Below are 19,617 nucleotides of genomic sequence, written 5' to 3'. Positions count from 1 at the left end.
CCAAGAACAAGGAAGATCTCAAACAATGAAAAAAAAAACAAACAATAGATGCTAACACGGAGATGACAGAAATTAGAACTAGCTGAAAAGATGTTTAAGACAACAATAAAAAAATGCTTCAGTGACTAATTACATACATGCTTGAAATAAATAAAACAATAGAAACCTACCAAAGTAATATAATGTCTTAGTAAAGAAACAGAAGATGTAAAGAAGAAACACATGGAAATTTTACAGTTAGAAAATATAATAACTGAAAAGCTCCGTGTATATGGGCTTACCATCAGAATGTGGAGAACAAAGAGAAAAAGAAAACAACTGAAAGGATGGGAGAGATTATCCAGTCTGTAACAAAGAGAAAACACAGAGAAAAAAAAAATGAACAGAGTCCAGAGACTCTGTTCAAAGGTTCCAACAGTAATATTGTCAAAACAGATAAGAAAGAAGTCAGACAGAAAAAATAAAAGAAATAATTGCAGAAAAATTCTGAAATTTTGTCTAAAGCAAAGTCCTATAGATTTAAGAAGCAGAGAGAAATCCCATACAGGGTAAACACAAAAAATCAATGCACAGTCACATGATACTTAAACTTCTGAAAACCAAAGAGAAAGAAAAACATCTCAAAAGCAGCTTGAGAAGCATGTCATTCTTACCTATAGAGGAAAAACAATTTTAATTACACTGGATATCTCAACAAAGACCATGGAGGACAGAAGAAAGTGCCACAATATTTTTCAAGTGCTGAAGAAAATGAACTGTCAGCTCAACATCCTATACTCCTGAAAAATATTCTTCAGCAATCAAAGAAAAACTGAAATATTCTCAGATGAAGAAAATGAGGAGAATTTGTCACCACTAGATTTATCCTAAAATAATGGTTAAAGGAATTTTCTAAACAACAAAATGATAAAAGAAGAAACCTGGAACATTAGGAAAGGAAAAGGAACATGACAAGCAAACATATGGGTAAATAAAATGAGCTTTCTTTCTCTTCTTGAATTTTCAAAACTATATTTGATGATGAAGTAAAATTATGGTACTATCTGAGGTGATTCTAAATATATGTAGAGGAAATATTTAAGACAATTGTAAGTAGAGGAGGGTGGAAGGACATAAAAGAAGGCAAGGTTTCTTACCTACTTCACTTGAGCTACTAAGTGATGATGCTAATGGACTTTTGTAAGCTATGTTTACATAATGCAATACCAAGAACAATCACTGAAAAAGATATACAAAAAGGTATACTAAAAACACTGTAGATAATTCAATATTAAATTCTAAAAAATATTCAAATAACTCAGAAGAAGCAGGAAAAAGAAAACAGAGAAGCACTAAAAAGAGAACAAACAGTAAACAAAAACTTAAAACTTAAACCTTAATGTGTCAAATTAAACGCAAAGATATTAAATATGCAAATTAAAAGACAGATCTTGGAAGGGTAGATTAAAAAACATTACTCAGTTATATTCAGGCTATAAGAAATAACTTCAAATATAATGACATAGGCAGGTAGATATTTTTAATATCTGAATTTAATATCTAAAATAGATGTCATGCAAATATGAATCAATGGAAATGAGATGTGGCTGCATTAATACCAGATAAAGTATATTTCAGAACAAATAAAATACACTAGAAATAGAGAGGAATCTTATGTGATGAAAGAAGAATCAATTGACCAAGAAAACACAGCAATCTTAAATGTATACACAATAAAAAAACAGAGGTGCAAAGGTGTAAAATGAAATTGATGAACTAAGAAAATAGACAATCATTACTGCTACAGTTGGAGATTTCAACATGCTTCTCTCAATAACTGATAGAAGAACTAGACTGAAAATTATGAAGAAAAAGAAATATTCAACAATACATCAACCAACCAGATCTAATCATCACCTATGAACTTATGATAGGAGCAGGATACACATTCTTTTCAAGTTCCCACAGTATATTCACTGAGATAGACTATATCCTGATTTGGAAAAGAAATTGCAACAAATTTAAAGAGCTGAAATTACACAAAATGTGTTCTCCAATCACAATAAATCAAACTAGGAATGAATGATAGAAAGATAAAAAGAAAATATTTAAACACTTGGGAGCTAAAAATGTAGTTCTAAATAACTCGTGGATCAAAGAAGGAGTCTCAGGGGAAATAAAATATTGAACTGAATGTAAATGAAAAATCATGAAACAAAGCATATACTAGAAAAAGAAAACACCTTAGTCAATAATTGAGATACTACCTCAGTAGCTTAGAAAAATAGGAGTCAAATTAACCAAAGCAAGCAGAAGGAAATATTAAAAGTTTAGAAATTAATAGAACTTAAAATTAACTACAAAATAAATAGCTGTTTTTTAAAAGATCAGTAAAATCAACAAACATCTAGCAAGACTGAAAAAAAAAAAGACAAATTACCAAAATCAGGAATGAAGAGTCTGTATCACTACAGACTGCAGATATCATGAGGATAATACGGTAACACTACAAATAACTCTACAAAAAATTTGACAACTCATATGAAATGGGTCACTTTTTTTTTTTAAATGTCTACACTTAAAAACAAAATTTTAATTGGAGGTTAATTACTTTTTTTGTCGTGGTTTTTGCAATATGTTCACATGAATCACTCATAGGTGTACACGTGTTCCCCATCCTGAATCCCCCTTCCACCTCCCTCCCCTTCCTATCCCTCAGGGTCATCCCACTTTCTCAAAAAACACAAACTACCATAACTCACACAATATGGATTCAATAATTTGAATAGCCCTGAAATTACCAAGGTTAGCATCGGTAATTTAAAAATTCTCAAGAAAAAAATCTCTAGCCTCAGATCGTTATACTGGATAATGTTATGTGATGAATCTTATTTATTCTATCAAATGTTTAAATAAGAGTTAACAGGAATTCTATACATTATTTTCCCGATAATAGAAGAGGAGGAAAAGCTTCCCATTTTATGAACAAAACCACAAAAGGACTGTACAAACAAAAAGCAGAAAGAGAAAAGAAAAGAAAGAAAAACAAAACTATAGACCAATATCCTTTAGAATACAGATGCAAAAAATCCATAACAAAACAATGGCAAAATAGAATTCAGCAATATATAGAAAGAATTAAACATCATGACTAAGTGGGTTTTATTTGAATAATAAAAAGCTCACTCAATATTTGAAAATCAATCAATGCATCATATTAATGGCTACCGAAGAAAAATCATGTGATCGTATCAAAGAAAGCAGAATAAGGTTATTGTGAAGATGAGTGTATTTATGTCAAGCACCTTAGTACCATGCCTAATATATACTGTAGATACTATTTCATGATTATGATAACCAAACTATCTTTTTATTTTATTTGTGTACAGCTAGGGGATAATTTGCCACTCCAGTACTCTTGCCTAGAAAATCCCATGGATGGAGGAGCCTGGTAGGCTGCAGTCCATGGGGTCGCTAAAGGTCGGACACGACTGAGCGACTTCACTTTCCCTTTTCACTTTCATGCATTGGAGAAGGAAATGGCAACCCACTCCAGTGTTCTTGCCTGGAGAATCCCAGGGACGGGGGGGCCTGGTGGGCTTCCGTCTATGGGGACACACAGAGTCAGACACAACTGAAGTGACTTAGCAGCAGCAGCAGCAGCAGAGGTAATTTTGACCTAACAGAAGCAGAAGATATTAAGAAGAGGTGGCAAGAATACACAGAAGAACTGTACAAAAAAGATCTTCACGACGAAGATAATCACGATGGCGTGGCCACTCACCTGGAGCCAGACATCTTGGAATGTGAAGTCAAGTGGGCCTTAGAGAGCATCACTATGAACAAAGCTAGTGGAGGTGATGGAATTTCAATAGAGCTATTTCAAATCCTGAAAGACGATGCTGTGAAAGTGCTGCACTCAATATGCCAGCAAATTTGGAAAACTCAGCAGTGGCCACAGGACTGGAAAATGTCAGTCTTCATTCCAATCCCAAAGAAAGGCAATGCCAAAGAATGTTCAAACTACTGCACAACTGCACTCATCTCACACGCTAGTAAAGTCATGCTCAAAATTCTCCAAGCCAGGCTCCAGAAATATGTGAACCGTGAACTTCCAGATGTTCAAGCAGGTTTTAGAAAAGGCAGAGGCACCAGAGATCAAATTGCCAACATCCGCTGGATCTTGGAGAAAGCAAGAGAGTTCCAGAAAAACATCTATTTCTGCTTCATTGACTATGCCAAAGCCTTTGACTGTGTGGATCACAATAAACTGTGGAAAATTCTGAAAGAGATGGGAATACCAGACCACCTGACCTGCCTCTTGAGAAACCTGTATGCAGGTCAGGAAGCAACAGTCAGAACTGTACATGGAACAACAGACTGGTTCCAAATAGGAAAAAGAGTACGTCAAGGTTGTATATTGTCACCCTGCTTGTTTAACTTATATGCAAAGTACATCATGAGGAACGCTGGGCTGGAAGAAGCACAAGCTGGAATCAAGATTGCAAGGAGAAATATCAATAACCTCAGATATGCAGATGACACCACCCTTATGGCAGAAAGTGAAGAGGAACTCAAAAGCCTCTTGATGAAAGTGAAAGAGGAGAGTGAAAAGGTTGGCTTGAAGCTCAACATTGAGAAAACAAAGATCATGGCATCTGGTCCCATCACTTCATGGGAAATAGATGGAAAAACAGTGGAAACAGTGTCAGACTTTATTTTTGGGGCTCCAAAATCACTGCAGATGCTGATTGCAGCCATGAAATTAAAAGACGCTTGATCCTTGGAAGGAAAGTTATGACCAACCTAGATAGTATATTAAAAAGCAGAGACATTACTTTGCCAACAAAGGTCCGTCTAGTCAAGGCTATGGTTTTTCCCGTGGTCATGTATGGATGTAAGAGTTGGACTGTGAAGAAAGCTGATCACCAAAGAATGGATGCTTTTGAACTGTGGTGCTGAAGAAGACTCTTGAGAGTCCCTTATACTGCAAGGAGATCCAACCAGTCCATTCTAAAGGAGATCAGTCCTGGGTGTTCATTGGAAGGCCTGTTGCTAAAGCTGAAACTCCAATACTTTGGCCACCTCATGCAACGAGTTGACTCACTGGAAAAGACTCTGATGCTGGGAGGGATTGGGGGCGGGAGGAGACGGGGATGACAGAGAATGAGATGGCTGTATGGCATCACTGACTTGATGGACATGAGTTTGAGTGAACTCCAGGAGTTGGTGATGGACAGGGAGGCCTGGCGTGCTGTGATTCATGGGGTTGCAAAGAGTCGGACATGACTGAGCAACTGAACTGAACTGAACTGAACTGAGGGGTAATTTTGTTGTCAAAAATCTATGTTCTCCCATTTGGGGTTAGAGGACAAACTTGTATAAAGTCATGGAAGGAAGCCCTGAAGGTTGAAACAGGTGGCAGGAGGTTGTTTCTCTTGCCTTCAGGAGATGGTAACAGTGCATTCTGATGACACAATGAAGTATTATGTGGAGGATTAAAATTTGCTAATCTTAAATTTTTAGAATCGAATAATGGTGGTATACTCCAGTACTTCAAATGACAGATAAAAAGGTGAGGCGATAGGGCCTTTCCTTTCATTTCATAAGCCTTAGGATGGCAGCTGACTGATATGGGCAGGCAGTTATTTGTGGCTTATTGAATCTCTATAAGCATATTCTTCCATGATTAAAGGTCAACTTACAAAACACAGCTCTGTAATTGGAAATTATTAACCACAAAAAAAGAAAGCGGATCCATAATAGTAAAAGTGATGAAATTAGAGCTAAGTCAACACTTTCCACCTACAATTTGTTCTATGATGATGTTGTATTTTACATGCCTGAAATAAATAAATTAACAGGAAGATGTTAGCAATAACAATAAAAGTTTGATAATCATTTATTTCACCCTTAAGACGTCTAGGAACCTATAGGTGGTGGACCTAACAGAAGTAGAAGATATTAAGAAGTGGCAAGAAAACACAGAAGAACCATTCAAAAAAGATCTTCACGACCCAGATAATGATGATGGTGTGATCACTCACCTAAAGCCAGACATCCTGGAATGCAAAGTCAAGTGGGCTTTAGGAAGCATCACTATTTACCAAGCTAGTGCAGGTGATGGAATTCCAGTTGAGCTGTTTGAAATATTAAAAGATGATGCTGTGAAAGTGCTGCACTCAGTATGCCAGCAAATTTGGAAAACTCACCAGTGACCACAGGAGTGGAAAAGTCAGTTTTCATTCCAATTCCAAAGAAAAGCAATGCCAAAGAATGTTCAAGCTACTGCACAACTGCACTCATCTTACATGCTAGTAAAGTAATGCTCAAAATTCTCCAAGCCAGGCTTCAATGATACATGAACCACGAACTTCCAGATGTTCAAGCTGGTTTTAGAAAAGGCAGAGGAACCAGAGATCAAATTGCCAACATCCACTGGATCATTCAAAAGCAAGAGAGTTCCAGGAAAACATCTACTTCTGCTTTAATGACTATGCCAAAGCCTTTGACTGTGTGGATCACAATAAACTGTGGAAAATTCTGAAAGAGATGGGAATACTAGACGACCTTACCTGCCTCTTGAAAAACCTGTATGCTGGTCAGGAAGCAACAGTTAGAACTGGACATGGAACAACAGGCTGGTTCCAAATAGGAAAAGGCGTACATCAAGGCTGTAGATTGTCAGCCTTGTTTAACCTGCTTATTTAACTTATATGCAGAGTACTTCATGGGAAACACGGGTCTGGATGAAACACAAGTTGGAATCAAGATTGCTGGGAGAAATATCAATAACCTCAGATGTGCAGATGATACCACCCTTATGGCAGAAAGTGAAGAAGAACTCAAGAGCCTCTTGACGTAAGTGAAAGAGGAGAGTGAAAAAGCTGGCTTAAACCTCAACATTCAGAGAACAAAGATCATGGCATCTGGTCCCATCACTTCATGGGAAATAGATGGAGAAACAATGCAAACAGTGGCAAACTATTTTTTTGGGCTCCAAAATCACTGCAGATGGTGTCTGCAGCCATGAAATTAAAAGACACTTACTCCTTGGAAGGAAAATTATGACCAACCTAGATAGCACATTAAAAAGCAGAGACATTACTTTGCCAACAAAGGTCTGTCTAGGCAAGGCTATCGTTTTTCCAGTAGTCATGTATGTATGTGAGAGTTGGACCATAAAGAAAGCTGAGTGCCGAAGAATTGATGCTTTTGAACTGTGGTGTTGGAGAAGACTCTTGAGACTCCCTTGGACTGCAAGGAGATCCAACCAGTCCATCCTAAAGGAAATCAGTTCTGAATATTCATTGGAAAGACTGATATTGAAGCTGAAACTCCAATATTTTGGCCACCGGATGAAAAGAGCTGACTCATTGGAAAAGATCCTGATACTGGGAAAGATTGAAGGTGAGAGGAGAATGCGACGAAAGAGGATGAGATGGTTGGCTGGCATCACCGACCTGACGGACATGGGTTTGAGTGAACTCCGGGAGTTGGTGATGGACAGGGAGGCCTGGCGTGCTGTGGTCCATGGGGTCACAAAGAGTTGGACACGACTGAACGACTGAACTGAACTGATAGGTAGTGGAGTAAGCAGATAAAAATCAAATGACATGAAATGGAAACATCATTTTTATAGTCTCTATTTGGCAGCAATCCTTAATCATCTGCCAGTTATCATATTGTTTAGGTTTCAAACTACATATTCAATCACAGACATTTTCATTACAATGGATCATATTCACATTTCCTTTTTGCTCTTAAATTTCTTCTGAAATGAAGATAATATAAATATTATTGTTATCTCCATTTTCTGAAGTCAACTGTTTTATAGAACAAATGTTAAGAATTGATGAAATAAGTAGTTTTAATCTGCCACTGTTTCTATTTCTTTAATCAGTGACAAATGTTTTTTACCTCTCACTTAAGAACCATTTGATAGACACTCTTTGGGCTTTCATTTTTATTAAGGAAATAATTTAGAATAAGTCTGGATGTGAACAATCTCCAGATTTTATGACAAGTGATGTCCCTTACTATTGGATACAGCTATATTTTTTGCACTGGCATTAGGAGATAAAGTAATATGCTTTATAAGTTAATTAATGCTGTATTAAGTAAGAAAGTCTAAAACAAAAGCAACTGTGGAACTAACAATACTTTATTCACCTGTCACTGTTCCTGTAAGTTGGACAATAAATTTTCCATTCACATTTCTATAACTTCCTACCTGCATTATTTTTGAGAACAATTTTAATTGCATAATAGAAGTAGAATAGATTTTAAATACACCTATGACTGAAATAATACTAAAGTCAACTTATTAAAATACATCATCCTGACTGTTCAGATTAACAAAAGAAGTATTTGAAATGGATCATTTAATAGAGGAAATTATTTCATTGATTTCTTCAAGCTTTTCTTCCTGATTCAGCTACTAAGTGTATGAGACTGCTTCTGAAGGATCCCATTTTCATGAAAATTTTGACTTCCTACCAGCCATGTACTCTTGCTTTGGCAATTAATTCTCATTTAGCAAGGAAGTCTATATATTTTCAGCCTTTTCTCTCTCACATAAAAAATTACCAATTATTGAGAGATTTGAATCTAACTGGATACATTCATTCTTATTCCTCTAGTACAGCCATGCATTCCTCTAGTATGCATGGCTGCATAGACTCACTGGGACAGGTAACATGATAATCAATTAATGATCTTGTTTTAAAAGGGTACATTCAGTTCATCTGAATAATAGTTCTGATCCTGGTAGCATGAAAGAAGTGCAGTTTAAAATTCTCAAGGCTAAATTTGAACCCTTAGTTTATAATTCCTATAATCAGTCTTTGGATTATTTGACACATTTTAATTTGCAGAACTTTAAACAGTGCATTTTTATCCTATTCTAGAACAATAATATATTCATTCCATAAAGACCAGCTAGCCTAATAGAGACAGAAGCATATATTTGTTAGGGAGGGGAAATTAGTGGATATTTCTTAATATATAATCATTAAATATAAGCCTCAATAATTTCAATGGGCTCTCAATAGGTGTTTGATGTATGCTCGGTTACTCAGGCATGTCCAACTCTCTGTGACCCCATGGACTATGGCCTGCCAGGCTCCTCTCTCCATGGTATTTTCCTGGCAAGAATACTGGAGTGGGTTGTCATTTTTCTCGTCCAGGGGATCATTCCGACTCAGGGATCAAATCTGCCTTTTCTACATTTCCACTGAGCCGTCTGGTGTTTGATGGATGCCTAAAAATATCAATAGTTGATCCTTAACCACAAAAGTCTCATAAGATATAATTTTCACCCATTTACCTCTATTCTTAACCCTTCCTAATCTGTGATAATTATGACAGCCCTTCAGGCAACTGATGTGTTTGGAACTGTTGCTTAAAACACCTTTTTTAACTGACATGTGAATTTATGGTGTGAATACATACTATTCACACAGATATTCAGTTCTAGATTATTTCTGAAAACCCAAATTCTAAGAAAAGTAGAGTAGCGTCATCATAGATCTAGACAGCCATATTCAAAGTTCTCTTAGGAATAGAGGTTCTTTTTCATTCGGACACATTTGGTATCTTCCCATGGTTCCACTTTCCTTTTTAAACTTAATCTCCTGGGAAAAAGTGGCCTTTGGTCAAGAAAAAAATTCTGAATATATCTGTGTAAGAAATGTAACTCTGGGGACAACAGATAGGTCTAAAATTTTTTGTTCATTTGCTTTTAATAATTAAAGAAATCTATAATTGTATGCTGGAAGAAGCACAAGCTGGAATCAAGATTGCCAGGAGAAATATCAATAACCTCAGATATGCAGATAACACCACCCTTCTGGCAGAAAGTGAAGAGGAACTCAAAGGCCTCTTGATGAAAGTGAAAGAGGAGAGTGAAAAGGTTGGCTTGAAGCTCAACATTCAGAAAACAAAGATCATGGCATCTGGTCCCATCACTTCTTGGGAAATAGATGGGGAAACAGTGGAAACCGTGTCAGACTTTATTTTTTTGGGCTCCAAAATCACTGAGGATGCTGACTGCAGCCATGAAATTAAAAGACGCTTACTCCTTGGAAGGAAAGTTATGACCAGCCTAGATAGCATATTGAAAAGCAGAGACATTACTTTGCCAACCAAGGTCCGTCTAGTCAAGGCTATGGTTTTTCCCGTGGTCATGTATGGATGTGAAAGTTGGACTGTGAAGAAAGCTGATTGCCGAAGAATTGATGCTTTTGAACTGTGGTTTTGGAGAAGACTCTTGAGAGTCCCTTGGTCTGCACGGAGATCCAACCAGTCCATTCTAGAGGAGATCAATCCTGGGTGTTCATTGGAAGGACTTATGCTAAAGCTGAAACTACAATACTTTGGCCACCTCATGCGAAGAGTTGACTCACTGGAAAAGACTCTGATGCTGGGAGCGATTGGGGGTAGGAGGAGACAGGGACGACAGAGAACGAGATGGCTGGATGGCATCACTGACTTGATGGACATGAGTTTGAGTGAACTCCGGGAGTTGGTGATGGACAGGGAGGCCTGGAGTGCTGTGGTTCATGGGGTCGCTGAGTAGGACACGACTGAGTGACTGAGCTGAACTGAACTGATAATTGTATGACTTAATCAATTTACCCTTTCACTGACTCTCTTCTCATTTTGGTGGCAGAGGTTAATGACAGCAAATGTATTCAACTGCAATTTTTTCTAGAAGTCCAGAAGCCTCAGTAGAAGTGACACCAACATGAGTAGGAGTGACAAGAGGATGGTTGAAGGAAGCAAGGAGAATCTCAACCTACCAACTGACTCAAAAAGATCTCCTTTCCGACTGTTTATAAAAATGTTTGGGGCTCAAAATGACTCTATAAAAGAATTCCAATCTGTTGTTGAGTTTCTGTGATGACTGAGTCTACCAGAAGAAAAATGCACTCCAACCAGTGCAAAATTTGCTATCAGAGGAGAAAAATGAGGCTTGGGAAAGAATCAAAAAAGAGGAAGCCAGAATTGTTCTTGGCATTACTCACAATAATAGAGAATATTGTTTTCATTTGCTTATAGACTGATGAAGTCAAGACATTACTCCTGGGTATTCTTCACAGTTAATAATGTACATTGCTTTAGGAGGGAAAATACAAATCCTCAGGCAAAACTTACACTACTTGACACATTTCTTTCTGTACAAACAGAGAGTTTAGCTATAGCATTGCCATTCACTAAAGTTTCAGAATTTTTTAAATTTCAATTTTACTTTAAACTAGAACAGATATTCTTTACTCTTATGTTTGTGATGGAAATAGGAAGCATTTCTATTTCCTTGTCTCTTATCTCTCATATGCAAGGTTTACTCAGTTGATTTTCCTATCTGCTTCATCCACATCTGTCTTGCTCTCTTATAGCCTCAAAATTTATTCTACTTACTGCCATCCCTATGTTTTCCAGTATTTAAATCTTCACTTCTCTTTCTTATCTACTCCAGACTTTCTCTGTTTCTATGTAAGTGAGCTACAGCCACCCTCCACCCCTACCCCACTTCCTGTCCCCTGCCTTTGATATAAAGGATTCCAACAGCAACACTGCCCACTCTCAGTTAAACTGCAAAAGCCAAGAACTATAGTTGCATTTATTTCAGTTCTATATTTATATAGACTACTGATAGCAATATTTGCTTTTAAAGGCAAAAGTTTTGGAGAAAATTACTTTTCAATGACTACAACTTTAAATATTATATAGTTTAGATAAGATTTTTTATGTGTGTGTGTGTTTTTCACTCAGTCGTGTCCGACTCTTTGCGACCCCATGGATGATAGTCTGCCAGATTCCTCTGTCCATGGAATTTTCCAGGCAAGGATACTGGAGTAGGTTGCCATTTCCTTCTTCAGGGGATCTTCCCAACCCAGGGATTGAACCCAGGTCTCCTGCATTGCAGGAGACAGATGCTTTACCATCTGATCTACTAGGGAAGCCCCAAGATTTTTTACAGCGCAGCAATAAAATGATTTTATTTAAATTACTAAATGTATGGATGAAGTTGATTTTCTTTTAAACATCTACTTCTTATTTTAAAAATGACATAAATCTATTCTTACCCTATGAAAAATTCTACAACAGACAGATTTTCATTACCAAGTGAAAAATCAATCCCAGTGGTAATTTGATTTGGTTGTTTTAAACACAGACAATGGTGTGGTTGCGTGGTATTCAACAGCAAAACAATTTAAGATTTTCAAAATATATTTTAGACATTTTCTAAATAAGTATATAAAGAAAAATACATTATACTAAGTAAAATGCATTATACTAAGAAATATGACAAATGGCACGATTATAATAAAGAGTGAATATTAATGAATTAAACAAATTTTAATATTAATACTTTATACGGTCTGAAAAGCAAAAATTCTGATTTGGGGGTCTGTGAAAGAAAGGATTAAAAGAACACAAAAATGACCAAACCTCACATAAGTGAAAGTGAAAGTGGCTCAGTCGTGTCCGACTCTTTGCAACTCCATGGACTATACAGTCCATGGAATTCTCCAGGCCAGAAAACTGGAGTGGATAGCCTTTCCCTTCTCCAGGGTATCTTCCCAACCCAGGGGTCAAACCCAGGTCTCCCACACTGCAGGCTGATTCTTTACCAGCTGAGCCACAAGGGAAGCCTAAACCCCACATAATTTCAAATTTCTTTTATTTTCTTCTAACGAGTTTCTGGGCATGCCTCAGAGGTGATGAACATCTGGAAATCTTGAAGCTCTGAATGGGTCAGCAGTTATTGTAGATGTGGAAAAACCATGGGCAAGCTCAACAGAACTCATCTGTGAGCCAAGACTTAATTAGCTGCATTTTTATACCTTTTTCTTCAATTATGTTCATCCTGATGTTGACCTTGAAACCCAACTTTATTACTCTAACTGCCAAGTCATTATGCACTTAGAACAAAAGACACTTGAAAAAGTGGAGTCACTAATGTTGCAAGAGATTTGAATGTCTAGTCTTTACATATTAAAAACTTTCAGATTTAATATCACTGAAATTTTAAAGTTTCCTGGTTTACTCTTACAAGAAGGGAAATAATTTAAGCTTCATTTGTTTTAAAGAATGCTTCTGCAATGCAGGAGACCTGAGTTCAATCCCTTGATAGGAAGATCCCCTAGAGTAGGAAATGGCAACCCACTCCAGTGTTCTTGCTGGGAAAATCTCATGAACAGAGGAGCCTGTCGAGCTATAGTCCATCGGGTCACAAAGAGTCAGACAGGACTGAGCATGCATGTGTGTGATCTTGCCTAGTAACTTAACCTAAACTCCAAGTCTCTAACTGAGAAAGTCTAAACTCAACTTGTTTCATTAAAGAGGACAAAAATAATAGTGCTTACCTCATATAATTGCTGTGAGGATAAGATGAACAAATATATTCAGGTATTTACCACAATGCCTGACATGTTACCTCATAGTTCTTCCCAAGGTGACTGCAATAAAATTCGATAGACTGAAGCAGTAAAAACAGTGACGTGACACGACTAAAATACAAATACTCCTTCTGAGAGCACTGTTGTTTTCAGTCACCACCAAAGTTTTCAACTAATTCTCAAAGTGGTCAAAGTAGTACTGCCTGGAATTTGAGGAGTGGGGATGGATTTACCTCACTGTGACATCTTCTAGCAGTGATTCACAGACTTTTTGAAATAATGGATATTAGAATTTAAGATTTTGGAGACTGACATAGCAAGAGAATTTAAACTACCTCCTATGATTATACCACTAAAAAACAGGCTAAGATTTAACACCCTCAACACTTTGCTATATATTACCCACTCTCAGATATATAGAACAAGGCAGTAGATGCAGGAGCAAAATTCTTTCTGATAGATGAACACGTTTTGTTTATTTTATATATCTAAATCTCTGGATCCACAACTTGGTGGGTACCCACAATTTGTTCTATAATGTTTGGAGTCTTGCTAGGCATAGCCATGCTTGCATGCTAAGTTGCTTCAGTCATGTCCAACTCTTTGTGACCCTATGGACCGTAGCACTCCAGGCTCCTCTGTCCATGGGATTCTCCAGGCAGGAACACTGGAGTGGGTTGTCATGCCCTCCTCCATGGGATATTTCTGACCCAGGGATCAAACCTGTGTCTCGTGTGGCTCCTGCACTGCAGGTGGATTCTTTACCGCTAGCCACTGGGGAAGCTCTGCATAGCCATAGTATCACCAAAATTAGTTCAAAAGCTACAGCAGCTACAACTGAAAGTCAAAGGTTCAGTCAAAGTCTTTCTAAAATGGATTCCCCACTGAATCTCTGCAGTATCACAGTAGTTTCTGATCACAGTAGTATCAAAGTATTAATGCTACACAGTAGGATTATCACAGTAGAAGCATTACAGTAATATCTCTTGACATAGAGATAAGATTGAAAAAATCTTCTACAGAGACTTGGAGAAACAGACTCAAATGGGGTACTGGCTAAGACTTCACCAATTAATATCCTTTGATTCCCATTCCATTTGTAGTTCAATTTCTGATTCTTCATTCTCATCCTATTCAGGCTTCCCTGGTGGCTCAGACAGTAAAGAATGTGATGGCAGTGCAAGAGACCTGGGTTCAATTCCCCGGGTTGGAAAGATTCCCTAGAGAAGAGAATGGCTACCCACTACAATATTCTTGCCTGGAGAATTCTTTGGACAGAGGAATCTGGCAGGCTATAGTCTATGGGGTCGCAAAGAGTTGGATACGAAGAGCTACTAACACTTTCACACTTTCATCCTATCCAGTCTAATGGCTACTCATTTCAGAACAATTGTAAAACTAACACTAACACATATATATGGAATTTAGAAAGATGCAAATGATAACCCTGTATACGAGACAGCAAAAGAGACACAGATGTATAGAACAGTCTTTGGGACACTATGGGCGAGGGTGAGGGTGGGATGATTTGGGAGAATGGCATTGAAACACGTATGTTGTCATATGTGAAACGAATCACTAGTTCAGGGTCAATGCATGTTATAGGATGCTCGGGGCTGGCATGCGGGGATGACCCAGAGGGAGGATAAAGGGAGGAGGGAGGTGGGAGGGGGGTTCAGGAGGGGGAACTTATGTAAACCCGGGGCAAATTCATATCAATGTATGGCAAAACCAATCAATATAATATTGTAAAATAATTTGCCTCCAATAAAAAATAAATTAATTACCTAAAAAAAAAATAAATAAATTCTTAAAAAAAATAAATAAAAAACATTAATTGTAGAATAAAATACAACCTCAAATAATAATAGTACCTTTTTCACACATATTTCAGTCAATCTGGAAGCCCAGGCTAATAATCCTATTATCATTTTCATTTCTTTAGGTCGATTCTCACTAGAATCTTAACTTGATATCCTCAATTAATATACAATAAAAACCTAAAACTGAACATTTAAAGGAATCATCATTCTTTTTACTCTGTGAGGTAATAGCAAACATACCCATTTTAGGTTCTGAAATTTCAGACTTTGGGCAAGAGTGCTATACAATATAGGGTAGTCCAAAAATGTTTATGATAGTAGGAAGAAGATATAAATGAGTTTACACACGAAAGATACAGAAAGTTTAAAGACATATTACATTATTTTACAAAATGATTAATAAAGTTTTCGGATAGACTAAACAATTATTTAGCTATTAATAAGAGGGACTAGCTCACAAATGTTTAATCAATAGATAATTGCATGGAATTCTCAAAGCAAGGAGAGAAACAAGCAAATGATCATCATGAGTTGTACTGCTGCTATGATTAAACATGATATCATAGACTTTGAAAACAGATTTCATGTAAAATGGATGTATGTATGGATAATGTAAATACCTATTCATTCCATTTAAAGTAATAAATGAATAAAACTTTTCCTTTTATGGGAAAATTATTGAAGCCCTTTGCAACCTTCGGTCAGGTTATTTAAGGATCCCTTGGCTCTGATAGGTATTTCTTCAATTTCTCCTCTTTCTCCATAAATAAGTAAAATTTCCTGCTTTTCTGAGATCTTTCAACTTCCTCTTCACCAATCATTACTCAGCAGCCTTTAAATATAATCAGGTGTTTGCCATCTTAAATATCACTTCTGTCTTCCTCATACCCTCTTCCAGAGTCTACCATAATTCTCTCTTTTTAAAAGAAGTTTAAAAACTCTCTTTTTGAGTTTTCTAAGTTTCTGTCTCTATTTCTTAACGTTGGTTAGTATGGATTCAGCCCCATTGATTAAATAATTTACTTTTGCCAAGACAACCAGTAACCTTTTTGTTGCTAAAGTCAAAAAGTCTTTAGTCATACCTTGCTTGAATTTTTGGCACCACCATGTGGTACTGTTGACCCTTCTTTTAACATTTTTTTTTTTCCTATTTGAGTTCCAAGGTGCCGTCACTTTTCTTTTTTTCCTTCTATAGCTTTTTACATGTCATTGGAGTGGAAAGCCCCATCTATTCTACTCCAAATCGCCAGTCAAAGCCAATCATATAGTTTTATTCATCTTGCTACGGGTGAGAAATTCTTACCTATTTTGGATCAGTGAGATGTAAAAAGAGGCTTGTTGGGGGATTTAGGGAAGAAAGGCTTTGCTTGTAAGAGACAGCTACTGGAAACTTGGTTCTCTCTCCTTATAAACTTGAAAGAGGAAGCTTTTATCTTCAACTGTCATAGGTAGCCATCTGATAATTATGAGAGGAACCAATTTTAGGATAGAGCCAACAATATGAATGGAAGAGTGGAGAGGGGAAAAACCCCAAGTATTTAAAATTATCTTTGTTGTTCAGTTGTCAAGTCCAACTGTTAGCAACCCCATGGACTGCAGCATGCCAGGCTTCTCTGTCCTCTACTATCTCCTAGAGTTTGCTCAAGTTCATGTCCATTGAATTGGTGATGCTATCTAACGATCTCATCCTCTGCCGCCCTCTTTTCCTTTTGCCTTTAATCTTTCCCAGCATCAGGGTCTTTTCCAATTATCTAACTGAAGATTAATCAGACTCAGCCTAGATTTTATCTACTTATGTTAGCTAAATATTTCTTTAATGTTCAAGACTAAAATTTTCTATAGCTTGTGGTAGAAAAAACCTTATTGATAAAATCTTTAGCCATTTCTTCTCTGTAATTCTAAGAACATGTCATATGTTGGTGTTCCATGGAGCTCTGTGTCTTCTGTCTTATTCATGACTCAGTTATCACTTATGTTTTAATGATTGCTAAATTTGTATCATCAACTAAGATTTCTCTCCTGAACTCCTGAAAAATATATCTAAATATCCACTAAAAATTTCCACTCAGATTTTCTAGAAGACACCTCAAATCAACATTTTAACTTTTTTTTGTTGCACAGCATAGTATGTGGACTCTTAGTTCCCTGAGCAGGGATTGAACTCCTGCCTCCTGCTTTGGAAGCATGGTGTCTTAAGCACTGGCCTTCCAGGGAAGTCTTAAATCAACATATTAAAACTTAAACTCCGCTCTTCTCTTCCACTTTCACTTGCTATTCTTTTTGCCACCCCACCTCAGTGAATGGCACATCATGACTCATACAAATTAGAAACCTGGTTATCAATATTAGAAGTATCATCTGTCTTTTATGCCCTATGTACAGTCAATCACAAGATCATGTTGGCTCTATCTTTTAAGAATATACCAAATCTTTGCATTTTCTCTCTACCACTCATTGCTTCCATCCACTCTCCCTTGGATTACAAGAGAAGTTTTGTAACTTGTTCCTCAAATCTTTCTCCTTTCCAATTCTTTCTCAGAAAACTTGTCAAAGTGCTCTTCAGATAAAAATTTAATGATGGCTCTCCCCTGTTTAAAACACTTCTTCCCATCTTTTTAAGGATAAAGCTCAGCATAGTCTGGTTTATGCTTATACTCCTGGCCTTATTTTCACATTCCTGTTCTCTTAACTTTCTTCAATTTCTTTACTAAATAGGTGTCCTTTCCAGGTGCTCTCCCAGCCCTGTATTTTTTTGATGTGCGCCATCACCTAAAACTTGTTCCTCACTCAAACTATGCTTCTAAAGTTTATACATGTTATCCTAATTATAGTTAACAAGTGTTCATTGCTGCAAAATATTCCTCTGTGTAAATAACAGAATTCACTCTCTCACATTCCTTGTAATAGGTTTATCCAGTTTTCTACCATTGTAAGCTTTACAAGTATCTCGAATGACATACACAAGAGTTTTGCTAGGATATCCTAGGAGGGCAATTGTTGGAATGTTGGATATATTCATATTCAGTTTTTATAAGAAAATTTATTGTCAATGTGATTATGCTTTACACTCTTTCAAGAAGTATAAAGGAGTGCCCACTACTCTTATACTTGGAAACAACTTATAGTTTCATACTTCTTAATTTTTGACAGTCTAGTAGGTTTAAAATAACATCTTTTTGCTTTTTCTTGATTGATAAAAAGTTCCGTTTTAATATTAATTTACTCTCCCAATTGCTTTTATTTTTACTATACTTTTGGTATTGTGTTATCCATCTTTTCATATTTTTTGTAGGAGTTTTAAAAAGTATGTTCTGAAATATTAGTCTCTTGTCCTTCACATATGTTGCAGTTATCTTCTCGGTTAGAGCTTTCTTTTTACTCCTTTTATGGTGATTTAACATGAAGTATTATAATCACCTACTTATCACTCAGCCTATCTCACCAGACTAACAGGTTCTAGAGGTAAGACACCACACTATATCTTATTCACTTTTGTGCCCTAACATCTAGCGAGACCTCAACACATAGTAGTGCTGCTTCATATATACAGTTGCTCATTAAGAGTTTAATGAATGAATGACAGGATGAATGAGTTGCCATGATTTTACAGGTGGTGAATCAATCTTTCAGTGGTCAAATTTCATTTTATACAAATTGTTTACACTATGTTGCTGAATCAGAGCTCAGAAATTATACATTACACAATTTTCTGTACTTGTACTTCAAAAGTGGGTGTCAGGCATTAATAAGAGGTGATAAATTTTCAGAGAGGTGGCAGGATGTTGTTTATAAAAATTCATTACCAGCTCTGAACATTTGGCAATATTCACTTTTCATTTTTTTCAACACACAGTTAGCCAAACTCCCTATTGTGGGATAGCATTTAGCCTAAATTTATCACAAAGTTAGAAATGATGTTAAGACACAAGATATGAAATACATATTACAATGGATATGCAAGGTTCATGGTTTGTGTCATTAATTTGAAATTGGTTACCTTTTTAGTAATGGTGTCCGGAGGTACATCCCGCCTCCCAAGAGGATAAGGATTCCATTGGCCACTAGGAGATACATCTTCTTGTCCATTGTCTAAAATGTTGCTTTGCTGGGACGGGGTCTATTGCAAAAATGGTATGGCATTCTTTAGTGATGTAATAGAAGTTTATCATAGTTTTCTGAAAAGAGTCCCTAATGATTATGGTAAAATTACTTTTTTTTAATTGCAGAAAAACATATATCCTAAACTGGAGGTACTTTTATCCACTATTTACTTGATAAGAATTGTAAATTAACAGCTTTTTGGAAGCAATGAGAAATTCAATTAAAATAACCATCTTAGAGTTATTTACTGAATTTTAAAGAGAAGTTTAAATTTGCAGTACTAGAATAAAAATAATCAGAATAAAATT

The 19,617-nt window shown here is 36.5% G+C and overlaps 1 protein-coding gene across 4 annotated transcripts in view; it reads right to left on the bottom strand.

Moving 5' to 3' along the window:
* LRRC7 (leucine rich repeat containing 7) overlaps positions 1-19,617 on the bottom strand; it is a 503,703-nt gene that overhangs the window by 69,011 nt on the left and 415,075 nt on the right. For all 4 annotated transcript variants that reach the window (XM_055402285.2, XM_088834863.1, XM_088834861.1 and 1 more), the window contains one exon: positions 19,206-19,325. In XM_055402285.2, the coding sequence (XP_055258260.2) occupies positions 19,206-19,325 (120 nt within the window). The remainder of the gene's footprint in view (positions 1-19,205; positions 19,326-19,617) is intronic.

Source organism: Moschus berezovskii, chromosome 4 (genome assembly GCF_049115385.1).
Source record: "Moschus berezovskii isolate FMDL1 chromosome 4, NW_MosBer_1.0, whole genome shotgun sequence".
Classification (NCBI taxonomy): Eukaryota; Metazoa; Chordata; class Mammalia; order Artiodactyla; family Moschidae; genus Moschus; species Moschus berezovskii.
Note: the sequence above shows the minus strand (reverse complement) of the source record. Positions and strands in the feature narration are given on the sequence as shown.